General features: G+C 44.2%; 1 protein-coding gene across 3 annotated transcripts in view; it reads right to left on the bottom strand.

Moving 5' to 3' along the window:
• GFOD1 (glucose-fructose oxidoreductase domain containing 1) overlaps positions 1–24,500 on the bottom strand; it is an 82,870-nt gene that overhangs the window by 44,304 nt on the left and 14,066 nt on the right. For 2 of the 3 annotated variants that reach the window (XM_053943451.1, XM_053943460.1), the window contains exon 1: positions 20,684–21,027. The exons of the other annotated variant lie outside the window; for it this stretch is intronic. In XM_053943451.1, coding sequence (XP_053799426.1) covers positions 20,684–20,936 — 253 coding nt within the window. In that variant the 5' untranslated portion in view covers positions 20,937–21,027. Of the gene's footprint in view, positions 1–20,683; positions 21,028–24,500 lie in introns of those variants that run through there. 3 annotated transcript variants of the gene reach the window in all.

Below are 24,500 nucleotides of genomic sequence, written 5' to 3'. Positions count from 1 at the left end.
CAGGTTAGCAAGTGATTGTTATTCAGGAGCTACAATGGACAAGGAAGTATTGTATTAAACTACTAATAAGTATCCGAAAAACCCTAAGATGACCAACAACTGCATTATGTTACATTTCTTGATGCTGGTGGAATGTGTCAGGGAAAGAATAACCAAAGCTTGGTTACTGCTGGTACAATCTTGCTCTACTGAGAGAATAAAGGGTTCCTCCACCATAAGAAGGATGAAGTCTTAAAATTGCCCTAAGGAGACAATGAAGAACTTCAATAAATGGCTTTGACTGTAGGATTTTTTTTTTCCTGAATTTGAAATTAGTTGTTATTCAGCAATATTCAGAGTTCAGCACATTTGTTACAGAATTCAGGGTCCAGTTTCAGAAGCTGTCAGGTCTGACTAACCCAAGGGAGACAGAGCTTTGCTGATCGGTGCAGAGAAGCATTAAACTGACATATTTACAAAAACTGTGAATTATACATGAGTTTCTGTATGAACCAGACAGGTTTAATGTGCCACACATTCTTCATGTATTACAGCCGGGTCTCTTAATACAACAATCACATTTTATCATTCTGTGAATTTACAGCTGGTGGAAGCATGAGACTGACATCTCCAGAGACTTGTATGTGCTCCTGAACAGAAGAGCAACTACGATTTCTTCCACAGCATTCACACCAGTGCATCCAACCCAGAATGGGCCAAATGCCCAAGAGAATGGGAGTTTCAGCTTCCATCATCATGCAGCGCTCAGCTATTCTTCTGAGAAGACAACTGAGGGCATTGACTCAGGGTGGGTAACTTAACTTCATTATGTTAGGAGACTGGTCTCCGATAGCACCTGAAAGAGACAGAAAAAATTGTCCCTCAAAACTCAGCATGCAAGGGGGAACTCGTTTGAGGGAACCTCTCCCATCATGAGGTATCACCTCAGCTGCAACTTTACATCTATTTTATAATGAGTTGATACAATCTGGGGAGTAAACCTACAAATCCCCAGGGTCTAATACTACCATACTAACATTTAATGTAATCCCATCTACTCGAGCTATGCTTCTGTAACACCCACAGCATGTACACTAACAAGACCTCTGTGCTCAGCAGGCTGTGTCCACCCCCAGGTTTCCTGATGCAGCAAAATCCTTGACCTTCTTAATGCAGAACTGACATGTCATCTCAGTCCATTTAATATTTAAGTAAGCTTCCCAAAAGGCCACCATTTCCCCTGTGAGACTGTTCTGCCTTGATGCTGTGAAATTCCATCTTCAGCTCAGGCATACAGAACAAATGTTCCTGTAAAGCATATGCTTAGTTTTTTTAACTGGCTGCATCTCATCATCACCCTTTTCTGCCAGCTCTGAAACACTGCTAGAACATCACCCACTTGAATGGCAAGAGCTGCTGGCAGGCTTGCAATGAATAGACTGAGCTGCTCACTGAAGAGCTGAAAAAGAAAGATCACGGTCACTGTCTACCCACCTATCTGACACAGCCGAGATCCACAGGCACATGAGACCAAACACCCTTGTGCAGCCTGCCTTCACAGAGAGCAGAGCAGTGTGAAAGCAGACCAACCACATCCTGCAGACCACTCGCAGGGATACGGAGGGAAAACACAACCCCTTAGTAACAGCCGTTGCAAAAGGTCTGGGAAAACACAATTTTCTTGTGCATCCTTCTCTGATCCAAACAGCTCTACAATAGTGACTGCTTACACGTTCAGCATTGATTCTGCAGGCCTTAAGTGGTTTAGATGCTCTCATGGGTCATCTGACCACACACCAGAAGATGGATTGTGACCACAGCATTATTTTTGCTTTTTACTACACCACTGGGATATGCTTTCAGTTGGAAACCGATCTGGGGGATTATTTAGCTCCAACCTTTTCTGTCACAGTGGTCTAACCCCCAACCCATTTTAATGGCATTTGAATGCAGTTCCGTAGATTATGTGAGGCATTAGTAAACTGAGGTAATTTCCTCAATCACACCAACAGACAACATGACATCAATGTAGAAGTACAGGTATGTGTGAATTCAAAGAATGGAACAGCAAGGATTGAAGAGAACTCATTAAGGTATTAAAAACTGGAGTTACATGGAAATATTGTGATTAAATTAATAAAGGACAGTATAGCCTGACTACAAAGTACCTCTTTCAGCAGAGAGATCATTGTGATGGAATTCCCATAAAGGAAAATATTTAAGATTAGATGTATCACAAAAATATGCTGTAAAGAAAACTCTTCTCTGTCCAGGAGATTAGTTAGGTGACCTCAACAGTTTTGTCTGTCTCAAATGGCTATGAACATATGACACAGTAAGAGAGCTGGTCTGTCAGAGACAAACCCAAACCTAAGTGGTTGTTTTCATGACGAATCCACAGCAGCTCATTACAAAGACATAAGACCTGTTCTTCCACTGTGATTATGGAATGTCATGATTACACCAGCCCTCTCTCTGAACACCTTTTTTTTTCCAATGGCCTGTGACTATTACAAGAGAGTGCAGTCCTGGGACTAAGAACATTATTGCACATCTGTACCAGCTAAAATATCCGCTGCTACACCCATAACACTAAGTAAAACTTGGCCGAATACATTCAAATTACAAAATTCATCTGCTCCTGTCAGATCATGGTATTTTAGTAGGTTTTGCTCATGGCACATTAACATTACAACTGTTGGAGCTCAGAGCTTAGATGGCAAAGTAAGCAGTGGAAGATGGGAGCAGAGCAAAATGTTATTCTAGCATTGTTCATAGAATAAAATCAGAGAGGAAAGAAGCTACTAGCCAGATGTGGAACTTGCAAGACTGACAAACAATAGAATGAAGAAAAAGGGCAATAGCCACCAACCAGATTCCTTTTTCTGTGGCCACTTCAACTGCTCCAAGTCAATGTTTCTATGTCTACTTAGTTTCCCTGTGACAAGATGCTTCAAGGAAAAACCACGCACAACACCCAGTTCTCCCACAAACACATCCCACATGAACATCATAGCTATAGGTACAAATAAAGGCAGCCCCTTCTGTTCTCCAATCAGTTTACGGTCAGCTGAGCCAAAACCTCTCATGCCAGATCCAGCATCATAAGCCTGTTACTGGATTTGCTAAATTCCTGCTGGGTGAGGTATGTTTTCTACAAGATTATGATTCCGAAATACACTGAAGGAGGCCACATTCAACAGCTTCTAATGAACATTACTGTTATTTTTGTTTTCTGCAAATGAGTGCAGGAGGAACAAGGATGAGATGTGCTTGAGCCCATGGGGCTAGCACACACACAGGTACACACTGGTACCTAGGCAGTGTTTCCCTCTGCACTCCAGACTTCTGATCCCCATTGACTGCTGTCTGACAAACACAGCACTAACAAGTAGTAAGTGAATTCATACGGGCTGCCCATAACTGCTCCTAAGTCACAGTGCAAATCAACCTAATTGTATCAGCAGCCTTCTCTGCTCTCCACTCCGCTCTGCAAAGAGCCTTCCCAGAGGGCCAGTCAACCAGGTGAAGGAAGCAAGCACATTTCTGCTTGTCCCAGTCTGCTGGAGCAGGGAAAAGGCTCAGTTACCTCATGAATAATGCATTGCCTGTTTATGCAACTCCAGGGATCCACTTCAAATCAGCCTGTGGTCTCTGGAATTACTTTCAGCATACTTGGCCAGACTTTTTGGTAGGGAAATCAAAAAGCTGCTTTCAAAATTTTCTCTGCTCACTTGAAGCTTTCACCCCTCTCTTCTATACATAATCCAGAAGAAAGGAGACATGATTTTCTGGTCACTCCAGTTTCACGCTGGTACCGCTTGGCTGACTTCAGTAGATTTACCCCTCATGTATGCTGCTGTGACACAGCGAGCTTCAAAGATGGCTTAACAGCATACAGGGATGTACCAGCAACTCAGAAACGAGTCAGGAGGAGATCAAGCTGCATGCAGCATCATCAGTGCCTCCTAAGCAGATGGTTAAGCACGAATTATCACAAAAAGGGCTAACAGAGTCTTTTCTTACTTGTTGTAGAGGTGGAATCTGAAATAATGAACAAGCAGTGTAAGAGGGAGAGGTCAAACTCATAGGGGGTGAAATTACAAGATATTCTCCACTCTGCAAAAAAATCTTTTTAAATACTGGCTCTTATCCCAGAGGTTTGACCCCAGAGGATATGATGTCAGTATGCCAAAGCAATAGCAGAAGCAAACCTTGAAATGTAATGTCAGCTCCTCCTTGTAAACCTCATCTAATCCAAAATATTTCACATGAGAAAAACTTGCATAAAAAGGAGCCAGGAGGAGAAAAACATAGCTCAACTATACAAAGTCATGCATACTGTAGACATACCCGTATTAGGAAAAGGCTGAATTGTTCATGGGGCCAATTCAAGCAAGTCACAGTACCAGCTCCCTTAGCCCTCCTTTCCAAGCCCAGTGTTTAAAAGTGTGCCACTACAGGCTGTGGATCTAGTGAGAAATGGACAACACTTTGTTTGCTCTCCCTCTACACTGGGTGTGACTGAACCACAGATAAGTCTGAAGACACCCACAGGCAATTTGTTGCCTACAAGTACTGGAGAATACTCAAGTACTGCATGCACTAGGAAAGTGTCTCAATGAAGAAGGCTGCAGGGGTAACAGCATCATCGGGGCATTTAATTCTATTCAAACAACAGCAAGTATGTTTGAGCCCACCTAACTGCAATGCCTTCTGAACACCTGAAATGCACTGCATGAGAACCACTACACAGAGCTAAAGTAGCAACCAAGAGCAAGCTCTGATGGAGCTTGGACCAGTGCTGTTACCTTTCCAGAACATGAAGAAAAGCATTGACCTGGAGGCTCTACTAAAAAAAAAAAAAAAAAAAAAAATTACAGACTTTTAAACTCATTTTCTACACACAGGCTGAGGTCAGGCTAGGTGACACTAGCAGGCCATCTGCTTACAGCACATTTCAGCAATCATCTTGGGAAGACAGCTCATATACCCAAAAGTATGGGAGGCTGAGGCACACACAGACACATTCCAAGTCACTTCAGACACACCTTACTGTGTGTTTAGTAAAAACTTCTGGAATTACTCAACAAGCTCTTATCGAATGTCTCATGGCTTATTGATGCTGAAACACCTATTCATCACCTCTGTTTAATAAACAAGAATTTCTAATTGTGCCTGACTTTTCTTTGCCTTCCTAATCTTCTAAAGGAAGGCTAACTTTCCATCCTTCACTATCACAGTGATGTTATCAGTAACCTGCTGCACTTGGTGCCCAAAGCACATTTTCTGCCTGACCAGAACAGTTCTTGGTACCTCAGTGAGGAGTTTTTAGTGCCAGACAGGTTGCTTTATTCCTCCACTCAGGAGTCTTGAAGTTCATCTCCACAGGGAAAGAGCCTTTACAGAGTCTTTCTCTGGAAAGTTCAAGACAGCTTGAAGAAAAGAACGTAAAGGTAACACATTTTGCTTAACCCTTTCCACCACCAAAGTATATGGCTAGCATTTTCACTTCTAGAGAAGGTTCATTAATTCACTGCATCTTTGTCTTGGAGATAAGTGACAGCTCTCATTGAAGTCAATGATGCATTCCTCCCTCTCAGTTTACCCTTTCCCAGAGTGATGCAAACCTCACTTCAGGTCCTGCCCCAGCCCTCTCCTCCCAGCTGCATCTCACTGTCAGGGGACCACCACAACCATCACCATGTGAGCCTCTGCAGCACATCCTCGGGGCAATTAGTGCACAACCCTTTCCAGGCAAGCAGCCTGTAGTGGGAGGGAGACAGACAGGGAACAGCTCCCAGGCAAGAGAGATGGCAGACAAGGGAATTTGAAAATAACAAAAGCTACACCCTCCTTCCCCTTCCATTTTTTGCAAGCCTAGTCCTAGAAGCACAGCCTGCTGCATTGACACTTGTTCCTCCTGCTCAAACACTCTACTATCCCCCTCCCTGCCAGCCTTTATTCTGCTGGCTTCCTCAGGCCAAATTTGTCAGCATGACGGGGTGCTTTTCCATTTTGTGTTTTCATCTATTTTTCCCGTTTCTAACAAGGGAGGTGTCTCACACTCTGCCGAGAGCAGCCCCTCCCCTCTTATCATCTGACTGAAACACATCCTCCTCTTCCAGGCAAATGTTATCTGAAGTTTTCAAGCAGTGTGTTTTCAAAGACAAGAAATGCCAAAGAACACTGCTAAGCCTTTTCACCACTTCCCACAAGGCTGGGCATGGCTTGCCACATTGCTGTGACATTCAGAGAACCTGCAGCAAGTGTCTGTCTCCTGCAAAGGGGCATAAGGAAAACTTAGGTGGTTTCTACTCCTAATACAGGACTTTAACCTCAATAGCCCATGCTACTCCCCACCCCTCAAAAGTCTCTTCTTTTTTTGGCACTGTTTCTAAACAAAGGTAACAAGCCAAACACAGGCCACCAAATCTAAGAAAGTCAACCACGCAGAAAGAAATACAATATTCTCTGATCTGACTAAAATTTGCTGCTGTCCAGATAGCAGTGGAAGCATGGCCCACTGCCTATTTCCATCACAAATTCCATTCTCTTTATCCCACTCCCAGGATTTACAGATTTTTACCCCTCCGAGATAAAACTCAGCAAAAAGGCATCAGCCATAAAACAAGCTTTACACTAGAAAAGAAGAAGTATTTGTTTGTAAAGAAAAGCAACTTGGTCTAGCCACTTCCAATCTCACGGAAATGCTGAAACAATGCAAGCAACTGGGTTTGGCTTTCCATCTCTTGTAATGCTGCTTTCAGTAGAAGACCAGTTTCTTTGGAATTTTGGACAAAACAATAACTGCTAAACAGAAAGAGACTTCAAACAGATGACTTTTTGCCAATAGCAGATCAGAAGGCTTTCAAGCCTTTGGGCTTCAGGCATGTGTAAGTTCCATTAGGGTCACGCCTGATGCACTCCTATCAAGCTCTCAGAGGCAAAATCTGAAGATTTTGAATGGCCAAAGATTTCAGAGACAGTGAGATCTTCAGGGCTGTGAATCTTTTAGCATTTGACCTTGAATGCAATTCTGCTTGAATTTTCACAGTTAGCCTCCCACCAAGTGACAGACACCTCTGCACTGATGCCTAACAAACCCACTGCCTAGAGGACAACTGCATCTATTCCACTACTTTACACAAGTGGAGAGAGGGACAAGCTGCCCAGGGGTCCGACCCTGCCCAGATGAATAACTCCCTTCTCCCACACTTTAACCTGAAACACCCACTGCTGTACTGAGGCAGTCCAGAATAAGAGCTCTGCAAGCTTATGCTGTCTGTGATCAATCCCTGCTGTTGATGTGCTTCAGATGAATGGGCTCCAACACCTGCAGCTACCAAAGGAGGTGAGAGTTTTCCCCTCATTGTAGAGCTTCTCATGGGAGATGTAATAAGAACAGAAAAAATGGAATGCCACAGATGTGTCAAAGGCTACAGGATCTGCAAAACTGAGAACCAGAGATACATGGGAGTCCCATCCCCAACTGCTCAGTGTTCCTTCACCTGTTCCACCTCTAATCCCAAGGAGGAATAAAAATATGGATGCAGTCATTCTTTGTGGGAAAGAATTTGAGTTACATGAGCACAGGGGGATATCGACATGAAAAAAAAAGATTAAATTCTCCTAGAAAATGTAGAGGTAAATCTCAGATTGCTCCACACTGGCCTTTTTTTCTGGTTTCCTTGTCTGAAAAGCAACAGGCCGGATGAAATCACTTTAATCCTATCAAAATGAACATTTGACCATAAATACCTGAATTTTCACTATCTTGTGCCCTGTGAAGCAATTTACAGTTACTTGAGCATCCAGAAGAAGAAGAAACAATATTCAAAACTGAAAATTCCAGGCATTTTGAATTACATATTTGTCAGTTTCTCTATTTAAAACACGTATGGCTTGATGTTCCCCACATCATCCACGCATTTTAATTAATATCCTACCTATTGTCCACATCAACTAATCTCTCACAATCTTGTAAATTACAGGTTTAGAGATTGGGACAGTACAGATGCATTAAAACAGAACAGAGGCTCATGCTACACAATTCTCCTACCAGAGTTACAGTTTGTCCCAGTCCAAGACTAATTTTCTGACTTCTCTTCCTCTATGACTATATTTTAAACTTTTTCCCCAATGAAGAAACTACCCCCCACTGTTTGCTACAAGAAAATTGAAGCAGCGCAATTACCCACACTAATTTCCCTAAAACCAGTTTCAGGCCTTGACAGGCTTTATGGTGCCAGACCAGACTGGGAATAAAAGAAGAGATAATGAGAAAAAGACAGACCACCAAGGTGATCTTATTACTACAGATATATATTCCATGAACAACACTAAATCACAAATTAATGTATTTTATTTTCTGACAGGACTGGAAGAATGTGACACTTTTTTTTTTCCTGCAGCAATAGTTGCAGCAATTTCAGGAGCCTATTGCTACAGCACAATCCCAGCTGAAGTTTGTTCTAGAGATTTTTTCATACAGGGATGAAGACTATCTCATTACAATCATGAGAGTATAATCCGTATGATCTGCTTGTTTCCTACAGACTTCCTAGCTGCACACACCACATAATACACATGGAATGCAGGCTAACGTACTAAGACCAGAAAGACAGTTATAAAAACCTAGATTTATCCATCATCCTGGTCTAGAGCTGCAGTGCAAGTAGAACTAATATTCTCTAGGAGTAGAAAACCAGTTTCCTGTACTCCTATGTTGTTAAGTCTTTGATGCATCCTTTTCAATAAAGAAATATAAAAGTAATTCCTCCCCAAAGTAAGCAAAAGCCTCAAAATCCAGCATTTTGTCATCAACCCAAAGAGCACACAAGGCCAATTAATAACTCACTTGTTGCATTACATTTAAGGCTCTTCAAGAAAGCCTTAAATTACTTGCCAAAGCCTGATTTAGCAGTTAGAGCATCATCCCACAATTTTCTGTCAGGCACCAAGGAAAGGAAATGTTTTCTAATGCCTATTTATTTACCACTTTGTTGAAAAGCACTAACACTCGTATCTACTCGAAAGACATTCATGATTCTGTACAGTGCAATTCCATCTAGTGCAAATTCCCTGTAAGCACAGGGAATAGTACATAGTACAATAGGACAATAGCAGCTCCAGCAACTACCAGCACCCTACTCACTTTCACCCTGCACTATCAAATGATTCTGCACAATGCAAGAGGCCATACACAAGCACTCTACAGGTTGAAAAAATGCCCAGACATGAAATTTCAGATTTTTGATATTTCATTCAAGCACTCCTAACAGCACCTGCAAATCTGAACTTGCTCATATCAACTTGAGCTGATGCTCGAGGTTGTATCTGCAACCAGCATTACAGATGTGTATGCTACTCTCTACCTTCCAAAACAGCAGTTGCTCCAGTCAGCCCAAAAAGGCCCTGCCCTTTTGCTAAAGAAAGGGGTTTCCCAGTGCACAGAGGGCCATAACAAATACTAAAGAGAAACTCCATACTTCACTAAAAATAAATATACAAGTCTCCCAGCTGCTGAGCCATCACTGCTCACAGTAAGCTAGCTGTCTTATTACGATTTTTTTTGTAGCATCTGTTAGATAAAGCTCCAACACTGGAAAGCTGATTACAGACATTAATAACCCACAAAATATTCAGTGCCTCAAACAGTCCTTGCAATTCCTTGATAAGCTGCCCTGTATACATTAAAAAGGGACACCAACAAGAGTAGCAGTAGAGGTTATCCTCCACTGTGAACCAGGTTACTCTGTACTCTCCCTAGTCCTTTCTTCCTACCCTGGTTTTAAAGTCCCTGCACAACCATCCAGGGAAAAGCCCCAACCAGAGTGCCAGCAACTGGTCCTCCTCCAGCAGCTCAGATGTGCTTCCTGTGATTACCATTCACTCAACAGCATTCAGCTGCAACAGGTCCCACAGTGAAAGAGAAGAGCAGACCTCAGAGGCCTCACCTTCTGCCCCTGCCACCAGCTTCCACACAAACTTCAGCCAGTCTCTTCATTTCCCTAAACTCCCTCATCCCTGGTCTGTAGTTTGGGCATCCTGGAAGATGAAATCACCTTCAGAAAGGCTAAGTGTGATCTAATCAAAGCATACAAGCTGTGTTACAGAGAATGGAAGCTCAGGACAGCAATTCTGAGGATTAATTCTCATCAGACCACTCCTGCTCAGAGCAAACAGGAGTCTCATCAAACACACAACAAGGGTATAGTGGAACAATTTTATCCCCACCTGGCATGTAAAGGGTCAGGTACCTCTGCACACAGATGGAAGGAAGTGTGGTCTCAGCTGATCTTTGCACATCATCAGGCCTTGTGAAGGATCACCTTTGCCTATGTGAACAAATCTGTAATTTCAAACAACGACAACCACAGTACCATCACAATTAAATTTATATGACAAGCTGAGAGACAGCACTATAATCAAAGGCATAAATAAGTCTGCTAGATAGCATCAAATCTCACAAGCAAACATAACAGCATTCATGAGACAGAAGCAAGATGGCTTGTGAACACAATTTCCTCATTTCAGATATACAATGCATCAAAGTATTTTTTCCTAAAGGCTATGTGGTGGAGTAAAAATTATATTCAGAATTAAATTTCAGGTCCATGGTTCTTTCAAGCTACACCAATAGTCACAGGCCATGTCCACAAATACTTTGGCTAGTTTGGCTAGTTAGCAAAGATGCTACCCCTGCAAAACAAGCATCTCATGACACAGATTTTTAAACAGAATTCTTCAGCAACATGAATTTAAAATTCAGGACACCTTCTCATGCATTCAGGTAACACTGTATCCACAAACTAGTCTCAGGGATTGTTGCTTAGCACTCTGCCTGAGAAGAAAGTCTTTATCAAAGCATCTCATACTGTTTAACCACAAAGCATCTTTCCCAGCACTAAATTGTCAAGTTCCTTCAAGGCAAGCAGCAAGTCACAAAAGAGTTCTGCAAGCTCTGTCACGCTCATTTAGTGATAGATTTTTGTAGGCTACGGCTAAGATATTAATGCACCTCTGCTCCAAATATTTTCCATCTTATCTTTATTCCTGCAGACATGCTGCCATAATATGCTATAGAAACACAACTATATTGAGCTATGTAATTGCACAGACGTAGCTGTATCTTCAGGTTTTTTAATGAACTGGTACAAAAGCAGTTTGCAAGCAAATTCCTACCTACACGAATTACTGTGCCTTACAAATATTCTCTATAAGAAATCAGTGATTTTTGTCTTCAAGAAGACTACTTGTAATCAAAGGTTTGCAGAACTGTGTTCCAAGACTCCCACCAATCATTTCCTAAATTGACAGAGATGTCTTTGCTGAGAGGACACAGATTTGCAAGGCCAGGCCCCTCTCCCCGAGGCACACTTGGTTTTTATATTGGGTCACAATATGCTCTCAATAATGTAAACTATTTCCTTTGATCCAGTAGAGCTTTAACTGTATTTACAGTGGAGCAAGCACGATCAGAATCAAAGCTTTTACATACAACTTTCAGGCACATTTCTGGAATTTACTTTGATGCACACAAGCTTAGCTGCAATTATTTCAGATGTTCTCCCAGCTATTTTCTCTCCCCTTTCCTATCCCCACATGAAACACTAACAGTTGCATTGTCTTTTATGGGCTTAGGAAGTGAAGGAAGGGGAGGGACTTCCAGGAATTTTTAATTTATATATTTTTCACTTTAATGGGTTTTTTTTAGATTTTTGTACATATATGAAATTGTATGTACAGACACCAAGAGAAAGAATTTGGAGAACTGAGCCCAGCCCTTGGTTTCACATTTTTAAGCAACATCACTCCAGCACAGCGAGGGTAATTACTATTTTATAGTTCTCCCCTCCTTGCTTGACTCCATTTGGATTTTGAAAAGCTCTCTATATTAAAGCTTCTCATTAGCCATGTGAAGCCCAGTACCCTAGAAACAGTATTTAATTCAACCATGCCCTCCCTTCTGGGCATTTCCTGGCAAAAACTTGCCAGTTGGAATAGCTGAAGACAGCCAAACATTCACTGCAATGAAGTGCCAAAACAAGGGTCTTTATTGCTGATAAAAGCCATGGAAACATCAGAATGCAAAACAAAGGTGCTGCCTTTTTTTCACTTCCATCTGCTTCACTAAGCTGTGACTGCTGCTGTGATGGAATTGAAGGCACCAGTTTTCACCCTGAGATAAACTCCAGCACAGTAGCAAATGACAGAAGCAATTTGACTCGCTGTGTTAAATCACTATGTTTACTCTTACATTACTACCAAGCAAGTTCCTCACACTGTGTTCTCATTTTCTGTGCTCTTCACTATGCTCATACTCAGGAGCTAGGCCTGATAAAAACCAAACTTCTATCACTGGCCCTGGCTATGCTAAAACAAAGGATGCTATGGTCTATTTCCAAAGGAGAATAGTGGATCAACTCTCAGCCTCCACAACTCCCTATAACTCCTGTTACTCTGTGAGTCACACCTGTGTATCAATTACACTTACACTTGCCAGGTGGATGAGTCTTGTCTGACACGGGTGGTCATGGCCAGCTGTGCAGGGCAGCAAGGTTCATCCTCCTCTGTTCCTCACCACATTTTCAGCATAGCCAGATCCTGAACCTTTTGGAGACTTTTGTTCAAAGGTCCCTGAATTCACAGTGCTGAACTGAATTCCTCACAGTGTCCATGACCCATCTTTATGCAGAGCACAGCCATACCCATACACCTAGAGCTGGACTAACCATACATACCTGTAACACAGATACACCAGTGCCAGCTTGAAAGATGTATGCAACCGACCACTTATGCCTGCACAGGAGCAGGAATAACCTGTACCACAGACAGGTGCCACTGTGCTGGCAGAACAGTGCTCATGCCAAGTCACACCAGCTGGACTTCTAATGACCACACAGCAATTACTGCATTAAAGAAAGCATACCCCTTGCAGTCAAAATTATACTGGTACAAAAATCTACGTGCAGACCAGGCCTTAAATCAATTTAGGAAACCTACACAAGGGATTGTCCCTCTTTAACTATATAGCCATTTAAATAAATTTGTTTAAATCAAGACTTAAGACCTGAAATAATTTTTCTAAGGAGTGTGGTTTTGTTACCTGCATGCTGACCTTGCAGATGAAGTCCCTGACTCTGACAGCTCACTCTTAGGAGCTCAGAGTTTATTACATGGAAAATAAACAAAAAGCAGTAGGGTAAACACTTTTGCTTCAGTGGTTTGAAGCAACAAGAACAATTCATAGCCACTAGAAATAGTGCTGTGGCAAACAGATATTAACAGTGGAGGGGGTTGTTGCACTGCAGTGGCCTGTGAAAAACACCCATCTTGGCCATCCTGGAAATTTAGCTCCATTTTCACTCTTGGTGCTCTGCCATCACTACCGCACAATGGGCAAAATCTACTGCACATATGAAGAAAAGGACAGTAAGCTGCAATATGCTCCAACACAATTTACCTAGTTTTCAAACAAAAGCAGATAGAACAACATGTTTAGTATCTTGCAGAGCTTTTACCCTGCCTCTGTCAGGGGTTGTGCGCAACTATCCATGTATGTAGCATACAGCGAACCTCAGTCATGTACTGTCAATCTCAGGCATGAGAGGGCTTTAAGAAAAAAAAAATCAAATAAACAAACAAAAGAGAGAAAAGCGATAACTATGGGAAGCTTGAAAATCTAGTCATTTTATTTGTTCAACATATTATCCCTTCTCTGCATTTATCTACATATTCTTCCTTTATTATTTAATATACTTTCAAAATATGGAACAACAGAAGCAGCTTGTAAGTCCTTCCTTTTACCTACCTGCAACACTAAACACTCAGCAACTCAGGTCCCTAAAACCAAGCAACAAGACAAAGTCACAGAGGGATCAGACAGCTCAGTACCACAGCAGGCATCACAGTGGCCACTGTCTGTCAAGAATGAAGGCACAAAACAACGCAAGAAAGAATAACAACAACAGCAATAATAATAAAATCTGTCTTCTGATGTTTCCCACATTAGCGGAGCACAATAATTTACTCTACAGGTTAAATAATTACAATACATAGCCTGGGCACAGCTCTAGCAGTATAAACACACCTTTTATCAATACCTTCTCTCATCTTCTCATAGACGCAAGCTATGTGGCACGTCTTCTGTTTGTGCAACAGCACAAATGTGTCATTTCAACCAAAAAAAAAAAAAACCCAGCTGCACAAGATATTGCTTATGTGATATTCACCATACGAACTGTGCCATCAAGTGAAAAACAGAAAAGACCCTCACTAGCACAGTCACAAGGCTAGACATGCATGTCTACACCTTCGGCACCAATGACCGCTTCACAAGATATTTTACTACTTCCAGTCCTTTTTTACTTAACTCACACTAGTCAAGTCTTCCCCAGCCATGCCAGAAGCCACACCCCAGAGAGCTACTTAGCTCTTATCTGTTTGCAATGCCAAATTTTATACTATTGTGCTGGTTTGTCACTGTTAGCACTGACAAGGGTGTCCTGGGATGACCTGTGCTGGACATAGCCCTGGTGTGCACCAGTCTTCGAACAGATGAGTTTTTCCAGGACCAGAGATGGTAAAGAAAAAAAAAAAAAATGCTACGCTTACTACCATTATTAACACAATGTAAGAGCAGAATAGCACAACAATAGTGTTCAAAGCACACTGAAATGATAAAGGTCATAAGGACTTGTCTACGTAAAGATTTACCAAGAAAAGATAAACAGACAGCAGCAGCCCTGACACATATATTAAAAGCAAGATTTCTCTTCCAAGTATCACCTCCGACTATGGGCTCTGCCTAACAAAGCGTGACAGATCAAATAAAACACTGGCAGAGGCCAGCATTGCTCTCATTTTCTTCACCTCACCATGCCAAAGGTCCGAGCCCCCAGCAGTTAAGCAGATGGAAGAAGGGTGTCTGTGCTCTGGCACATTTTGCCATTTAAATCACAGGGAGAAGGGGTGTTCCTGAGGGCTTGGGCTGCCATTTGTTTCAACCAACTCACCTGTGGCACACAGTGAAACGTGACAGCGGACGGTAACCTACCAAACTTGACAGATGCTGCTTTCCACATCTGCCCTCCTCCAGCTGAATGGGCCAAGGCTACACCTGCAGGCAACCTGAGGAGATTCAGCCCAACCCACTTCGGTTGCCCACACTGGTCTGGAGAAAGCATCTTGGGACCCCCAAGGCCAAGCACTCTGTTTAAGTAGGGAAAAAATGCAGCAACACACACTGACCTGACTGGACACGGGATTGCAGTAGGATCTTCATATCTAGCACTGTTTAAAACAACCTCTTCCATCACAACTGTCTGTTTTACAGGCTAGGCAAATTTGAGTGTGTCATCACAGCATGACCACAGTGCCCCAGTATTCCAAGTCTGGTCCATTCTGGGCTCCCAACCCACCTACCAGTGTAACAACAGAACTGGTGGCTACTTTCACACAGAAGAGAGTAATTGGGAAAAGCTGAAAACACATCTTTGATTTGAAGTTCATGAATAAAACAAGAGGTGTGGGGTTTTCTGGTTTTTTATTATTATTTTTATTAGTTTTGTTTTTAAACCTGAACACTGGTCTTTACCTCAACTGTCTCAGAGGCCCAAGATCTCTGAAGGAATTTTACAGGAAAAATACTGGCATTAAATTTCTGCCATATTGAGAGAAAAAGGTCAATGGAAGAGTTAGACACCATTTTCTGTGGTATACCTTCGTCACTCGAGTAGAAAGGTGACATGCAACCAACTGCCAGCAGGCTCTTTGGACTATCTTTACAATAAATGTAAAAAAAAGACATCACAGCCTTTGCTACCTCTGCTGATTAAAGACAGACAGCACTTCATCTTACTTCTTTGCAGTAAGATGACCATAATTCACATTTAATATGCCGCAAAGTCATCTGCCTTCCAAGTACAGGAGTGTGTTCTGCTGAAAGTCACTGCTGTTAGGTCAAATTTAAACTCAATATTACAGGATAGAAATTACATTGCTATTAATAATAAATAGTCATGATAATGTTTTCCCTTAATAGGGCATCTCTTTCCCAAGAATCCTAATGCTTTATAAACTCTGGACTGAGTTTTATCCACTGCTACAACCCTACCTTCTGCCTGATTTGCATGGGTGCAGAGGAATGTAGAAATTAACTAGAGATTGGATCAGATCTGTAAATTACTTCACTGCAGCTTGATGTTCCTCCCACCTCAGAGGTAGATGCAGCAATAATATTGTCAGTGCTTTAACAAGGAGTTCTCACAAACACATTTTGGACAGCAGGCCTATACTGCATGCCTGTGTGACACCAGTGCTTCCTGTGAAGGGGTGGGAAGGTAAGGATCTGAGCAGTACTATTTATGTTCCTCTAAATAAAGATGCTCCCTCATGACCACAATCAAGTATAGAACAACCACCAATCAGCAAAAAACTTTAAGTGCTCCTTAAGAGGAGCAGCTTCTGGAGGGCTGGGAAAGTCATTCTCTGTGTAGTCCCCAGGCAGAATGGACTCCCACCATGCACTACTACAACATAAACATTTTAAAAACTAATACTGCATAGACATGGCTGTGAACACATGCAGTAAATACTCAACACACAGCTCAGTGTTCCTGTCCTTAACTCGGGATGAAAGAGTAAGCAAAACAACTGTAAATAGAATCAAGGATAACATCTCCAGAGACATGCTAAACATCTGCTACTTGAGTCTTCTCAAAAGCTAAACATTTGCTCCCCAGAAACACTTATGTGGAGCTCAAGAATAACTTCTCTTTATCCAAGCTGACTTGATGCAAACACCAACAGGCCTCAGCACATAGAAACATCTGTGCCTTCAAGATGAAATGTCACCAAGGTCTTCTCAGAACTACACGCAGTAAATCACTTCACCTGAAGCGGCAGCTACTCAGTCTCACAAAGCAAATGTTTCAGTCAGGATCTGAAGAATGTCGTATCTAATTGACTGAGGAGGGATTACACTGGGAAAAGTCATGTGCTGACAGTTTTGAACTACTGTCTCTACTAGCAGCTCTTCTGGTGCTGGGCACAAATAGGCACTCAATAGGTGACATATTTCATTCCTCTATGCAAACACATCTCCCCTACCTGATCAGGCTTGGGATACAACTGTACTACTGAAGCATGCAAGGAGGGGAGGACAACTTCTAGCAAACACACTGAATGTTTCAGTTCAGTGAGAAGGGAAACCACCCCTATTCAACAGCAGGATTATTCTCAACGCTTACCTTAATATTCACCCACTGATCTTCCTTGACCACCAAGCAGGAAGTCAGTCAGGACATCAGTTTTGTATTTGTACTTGCAGGGAGTAAATATAAAGCAATAATAAAAAGTGCTCCTAAGTGAGCAGGACAGACCAGGGGCAAGAAAGGGAAAGGGTCAATCAGGCCCATTTTGTACAAGCAAACAAGGAGTTTGATTCCTTTTATCCAGAAGTGACAGAAGCCATCAGCGTATTTCACATAAAACAGCACAGGTTTTATTTGTGCTTTTGGTCACTGTTCAAACCAGCCTGCTTTCCAATTCTCTCTTGACTTCTCAGTTGGTCCCAAAGACTTGCTCAACATTGATCCTACTCCTAAAAAAACTACCATAGAGTCAGATGCAGCTCAGGAACCTGTTTCTAATAGAGATGGGCAGCAGAGGTTTAGAGGAAAAGCTAACAGGGCAAGTTTGAAGCTTCTTCTCTCCCATTTTCTCCCCTCAACAGCTGCCAGGAAGCCACTGTTTGGGGACTTCCTCAGCTGGGGCATGTATTAATACGTTTCTGTTTGAAAAGCAGTTGATGGGCGACTGTGCCAAAAACACATTTCAAGCAGCAACTCATCTTCATGTCAGGTGCAACAGTGAAAACAAAACAACTGAGTCCTTCCCGCCGAGTGGCCAGAGCTAAACACAGCTGTGGGGACACCTGTTTCACCCCACCTTCACCTCTGAAGTCTTCATCAGGAATAGGCCAGAGGGGACTTAATGTGCTGCATATTCACAGTGTAAACTCAGCTCTAGATGGGTGATGGAAACACCACCGACTGCTTCCTTGGGCTTTTACTTTTTAATAATGAAACTTCACCAAATGAGAACACAGCTTTGGGAAACAAGACCATTTAAAATAAAACATGAGTACCAAAGAAAAGTTGGTCCCTGTCTCTTCCCAGGTCAGATATTCATTCTGTAATAAAAAAGCCAGATATGCAGGTTATTAACAAGCAACTCATGATTCCTCAACCTCTTCTACTGCAATGCAGGACATCATGGTTAGACCTCCTGAAATCTCCATCAGTAAAGCCTCTTGTATCCCCATCTATGTCCTATCACTAGCTGCTGTATAATATTTTTTGTGTGAAATTTCAAGAGTAAGGAATGTTTTTCCATCATTTGCTTTTCCTCAGTCTACACAACATTGCCCCTGTTTACCAGAGACTTCTGAACCTCCCACTTAATTGCAGTCTCTCCCACAAACCAGAAAATCCATTGACTAAAGCAAAATAATCCCTCCAGGGCACAGCAGTTCCCAAGCCATGAAGGGCAAGCAGGACCAGGAGACAGAGCTGCCAGCAGAGAGATATTCCTCTCAGCAGTTTGGGAACTGCTGCTCTAGCTCCCTGTTTGCACCTATAAGAACATGCAAGAATCTTCATTGTTATACACCCAATGTCTATATTAAAAAAAAAAAAAATTAAGAAAATTCACCTCTGAGATAACTGGGAGAGGAGTTGTTTGTAGTTCAAGACATATTTCTGTAATAATCTTTTAAGTAAAACACTATAAAAATTATCAGATGTTGCACATTATCATCTTGTAACCTGTTTAGTTCCTGTTTAATGACCTTTCCATGCATTTTTACACAAACTTTGTTAGCCCTACAACATACAAATAACACCTGCTGGAGAAAGGGAGGAAACCCTTTAACTAGAGCTTAAGGAAAGGGAACCAAGAATGGTGATGTTCTAATAAACAGGGAGAAAACACCTTTTTCCTGCTCTGGTCTGTTGCTAGAAGATTGCATCAGCAAGTTACCATTAACATCTCAGCTACATCAATTCATAGAACCATTCATAAAGCCAACTCATGTTTGAGAACAGGCTTTTTTTTTCCTTCTTTAATCTGCAAATATTCAGAGAAGGACAAAACATTATCACTTTATTATGCTAGACATGTGTCTGGCCCTCTGAGAGAAAGCACACCAATTGCGCTTCTTTATTATTTCAGAAATTTCAGAAACAGATGCCTTGTGTCTGCCTGAAATCTCATGAGACTCTACCTCTAATAGCACAAGGCAAGCCGGGACACTTCCATGAGCAACACCTGCAGGAAGAGAGCGTCACAGGAAAACTGACACAATTGTCGCCAAATTAATGTGTGTCAAACGTGGAACCTTGTTACCTTATACTGTCCTTTATATGTGTTTTGTGAGATATGTACTTCTACATTACAAATTCATTCACATATCATTCTGGCTAGCAAGTCAGGCTTTTGGTGTAACTGCAGCATCTTCTAGAAAAAGTCAAGTGTATTATAAAAGAAAAGCAAATATTCTGACTCAAAGAACAAGCATTTCCAAGTACAGAAAGTAACACTGAGCAAAGATTCCAGACAAATGCCTACACTGTACTTGAAGCAGGATTTTTTCTTTATGCACTGACTTAATTTCCTTAATTGCATAATTTCAAATGTTGAAAACACTAGCTGGCTGTGGCATTAGTAGCATTTGAATAGTGACTAATTCTAATGACTATGCTAGTAGCAATTTAACACTACGACACACCACACACATTTATGAGGCCGAGAGCGATAGCAATCACCCCGGCTCATAAACCTCCATGTGCTCTGTGACTACACCTCACAGCTTTTTCCTCTCATTTTCACCTTTTGTCACCTATATTTGAAGGGACAAATTAAGATTTCTTTACTGCCAAGGGTGCTTCCACTTAAATCCATCGGAAAGCCAGTGTCCGAGGATTAGAGATCCCGAAGCTGGAAGAGTGAAGCCCAGACTTGCGCTCACACAGGAGAAAGAGAGATGCGGCCCGCTTTTGCACGCCTGAAACCAGAGCAGCTCACCACAGTGCATGCCTACTTTTTCAGTCCCTCCTTCCCTTTGTACGTGAGCTTCGCTAAGCGTTTCCTCTGCTGTCACCGCTTCCTGCCTCCCTCTCTGGTTCGCAGCTGGGGTCCCGGGGGCAGCGCGGACACCCGCGTCCCCCGAGCAGCGCGGGCGCGATGCTCGGATTCCCGCTCCCCTGCCAGGAGCGGATGGGAACCGGCGGGCGGGATGGTTATTTCCTCCCTTTTACCGAGACTTTCTCCTTTTTACCACAACACGGATGACACCTGCTCCCTCCTCCCGCACCCTCGGGTGTCAGGCCCGGTCCTGCCCAGGCTTGCCCGAGCATCCCGGAGGGGCGGGTCCCCGGTGTCGAGGGACCTTGCCGACGAGGACCGAGGATACGGGATGTCACACCGAGCTGCCGCAGCGCCATCCCCCGCGCCCCGCCGGTCCTCGGCCTGCACCCGCGGCTCGGCCAGCCCCTCTCCGGGGACACGGGGAATGGGGAAGAGGGCTGAAGAGTAAAGCAAAGGGAAAACTCCGCGCTGAGGGGGGAGGTTCAATTCCATTCATCCCGAGGCGAGCGCGAATCCCGAGCCGGGATCGCCCCCGACCGCCCGCACTCACCCAGGGTCTTGACGGCGACCTGCCGAGTGAGCGGCGGCGGCAGGTTGACGCAGACCAGGTCGACATCCTGGTGCAGCAGCACCTCGTCGATGCGGCTGGTGTAGAAGGGGACGCTCATCTCCTTGGCCAGCTCCTCCGCCTCCTCGGGCGTGCGGCCCCACAGCGCCTTCACGGCGAAGCCCTCCGCCTTCAGCAGCGGCACGATCACCCGCGCCGTCAGCCCGGTGCCGAACACCCCCACCCCGGGCAGCATGGCGGCGGCGAGGCGGGTGGCACGGCGAGGCGAGGCGCTCCCTCCTTCTCTCAGCGCGGAGAGGGAGGCAGCCCCCGCTCGATACTGCTGCTACTGCTGCCGCCGCCGGGGCCGGGACCAGCCGCCCCCCGCCTCAGCAGCGCCGCGGCCGCCGGCTGCCCCGCCATGTCCCCACCATCACACAGAGCCCCGCGGAGGCGCCGGCGCTCCGCTCCCTTTGGCGGACGCGGGCGAGCAGGGACGACCGCCCTTTCCCGGGCGGCGACGCGGGCTCAGCGCCGCTCCTCTGCCATGTTCGCCGGCGCCCGCTCGCCGCCGGGAGGGCGGCGCGTCGCTGTCACCTCCCGGGTGTTCCTGCACCGCCCGCACCGCCCCCGCCACACCATTGGCGGCCGCCCGCCCCGGCACCGCCCCGCTGCCGGCACCGGCGCCGCGGGGCGTGCCCAGGGAGCGGCGGGAGCGCCAGGAGATCATCTAATGAGTATGCTCCGCCGCGCGGAGCCGCCCGGGATGCGGGGACGTGATGCGGGCATCGCCCACAGGTGCGCTCCGCGGCACCGTCGGGGTTTGCCGTCCTCCTGGCGGGTCGGTATCGGGGCATCTCCGGAGACTTCCCTCCTTCCTCCACCTCTTCCCCCACGGGAGAACCTCTGAAGGGTCGTGGTGATGGGGAGTCGTCGGAGTCACGCCCCAGTGAAGGCACAGGAGAGCTGGAAGAGCATCAGCGGCAGACTGGCGTGAGTTGGTCGTGTCCATCGCCCTGCGGTCCGTCTCCTCCTGGGACGGTCCTCCAGAACGGAGATGTCCCGGAACACGAGGGGAGCTGCTCTGAACCCGGAAAAGTGCCGTGCACGGGGTCGGATTCCAGCTCCACCACCTGTGCTTCCCACCACATCCACTCGCCCGGGATGCCCAGCCAATATCTCCACAACCCATCCCAGACTCGACTGTTGTTCATTCACTTCCCTTAGAAATATCAAGGCTCTTCAGCTTTACTGGGACATCGGTTCTCCTTTTTTTTTCCTAGCAAAGCATCAATATGACAATCCCCTTCTCCATGGGTCTACTTACATAATTCAAAAACGACGGATTTGCTAAGGCGGCTTAGGAAGCTTTAGCTACTGTTGCTCAGTCCACAGCATTTGTCCAGGGTCTCTGGAGGCCTGGAAGAAGCCCAAGCAGGGCAGTAAACAGACCAGGCACATAAAGTTAAATTGCTTGTGGCCAGGAATCATGCCTCTTTGCAGACCCAACACTTGGTGCTATGCTCTAGGTCTGTCTCTGGAATGCTGGGTTTGCTGAAGGCGTGTCAGGGATTTCATAAGCAGGTACAAAGCTTGCAACACATCGGATCATGGAATCATAAAACCATGAATGGCTTCAATTGGAAAGGACCTTAAAGAGCATCTAGTTCCAGCCCCCATGGGCAGGGACACCTTCCACTACATCAGGTTGCTCAAAGCCTCATCCAACCCGACCTTGAACACCTCCAGAAAGGGGACAGCCACAACTTCTCTGGGCAACCTATTCCAGTGCCTTATCATTCTCATAGTGCAGAATTTCTTCCTAATGTCGAATCTAAACCCACCTTCTCTCAATTTAAAACCATTGCCCCTTGTCCTATGACTACATGCCCTTGTAACAGCTCCCTTTCCAGAAGAGAAAACCTTCCAGCATGGTGCCCTGTGCCAGCTCCTGCTCATCCCACCTTTGCCCTGTCTGGGCTGAATGCTGGGCCTCCAGAGCCACCCTCCTGCCAACCTGGAGGCTGCCAGGTGGGCCTGGGAGCAGGTGAGGACTGTGGTGCCCATTGGCCTCACACAGGTCTGTGCAGACCTCGTTCCCACAGAGGTGGATCTCTGCCCCGCCTCTGCGCACAGATCAGCCGGCATGAGAGCAGATCAGCTCTTGTGAGTGCCACACAGTTACCCTGTGCCTATCTGACTCGTTAAAAGAAAAGCTACAAAACATCCTGCCTCCAATTAGAGAATAAGAATAAAGACATTTTTCCACATATTATCTTCTTTACCAGTTCCTAGGAGAAAGGAAGAGAAGAGAAGAGGAAGGAAGGAAGGAAGGAAAGGGAGGAAGGAATGAGAAGAAAGTAAAGGGAAAAGGAAAGTGTAAGACAAATTAAATTAAAAATCTTTCCTATATGAGACTCCTGGAAATGTGACAGGGACAATGTTGGAAATATAACCCACAAGTGTTCAAAAAACTAAGCTTGGAAGCCAGCACTCTTCTCTCATACTCTTTAAAGAGTTGGGGTGCTTTTTCTTTTCCTGCCACCATCTCACAGCAAGCACTTCTTTATTACAAAAAGCAGAGACACTGAAAGGCTTGATGCAAGTTAAACATGTTTTGCTTTCCATGCACTATTAGCACTGAAGTGAAGGAGGTGGATATTCTTTGGCTTCTGACAATTTAAATATTTGTCAGAGAACCACAGGGATATTACCTTTCTTTAAAATACAAAGACTGCTTTTTGGCTCTCCATCAAACATTCAAACCTGCCGATAGGGGTTGTTCCCAGGATGAGAATTTGGAATATCTGTCTTAATTGCTTGTCTGTGCATAGTAAAAAAAAACCCAGAAAAATAGCTAGGTTACAGGAACAGACTAAATATGTGATGGTTGAAGAGAAGTAGATGCTATGTGCCTATTCAATATATAGCTTTTATTTTAGTAGGCACCAGGCACTTTATGAAGTTCTATGTAAGCTCCTTGTTTTGGGAAATATTCAGTAATGCATTCAAACTGGGAATTAAATTATTATGTTAGTTAATGAAATTATTACATTCTGCTATGTTCACTGTTGTTGCCAATAAGTAAAATTTTACAAAAGGAAGGCCTTATAAAATCATGGCTCAGGCCAGTTACTTTGGCTAAGTTGAAAAGGACTGTGGGAAAGAGACTCAGCTGAATTAGGGGTAGAAAAACAAGTTATATAACCATCATGTGTCCACATCCTAGTGTGTGATGGTTGGTTAAATTATATTTGTTATGGTTTAAAGCTATGTAACTGATAAAGGCATGGCTGCTTTAAAAGGCCTGGGTTTTGCAATAAAGCAACTCTTCTTTGCACCTGCCTGGGGGCTCTGTGTCACTATAGATCCTCACCCACACACTATTTTCCTAGAAAGAATTTTTCCTTGCTTTGCTTTTTAATTTCTTTTCTCCATTTAAGTTAACATAACTTTGAAGTGTTAAACTGGGCAGATGAAGATGGCACCTAGCCCTCAGCGCTCCAGCAGCCAAGTCAACCTGTGAGCAACCTGAATTATCACATCTGCAGCAGCCCTGTGTTCCCCCTCATTTTTTGCAGAGACATTTGGGGACATACTGCAGACTGATTGTATTGAGCAGAGTCAAATATTTCTCAATTAATTGTGTGAAATAGGGCCACCTATTGCCACACTTGCCTGTCTTCATGAGCACCCAGAAGGACTGAGGGAAGGCAGTGAAGGACAATTGGCCTTTCAGGATACAGACTGTGTCCTCACTATGCCGTAGGCAACTGCAAACGTGAGTGAAAGCAGAATCTTTGCTCAAATCCACATCACT

The sequence above is a fragment of the Vidua chalybeata genome, chromosome 1 (genome assembly GCF_026979565.1).
Source record: "Vidua chalybeata isolate OUT-0048 chromosome 1, bVidCha1 merged haplotype, whole genome shotgun sequence".
Classification (NCBI taxonomy): domain Eukaryota; kingdom Metazoa; phylum Chordata; class Aves; order Passeriformes; family Viduidae; genus Vidua; species Vidua chalybeata.
The sequence above is the reverse complement of the archived record's forward strand: the minus strand, read 5'-3'. Positions and strand labels throughout refer to the sequence as shown.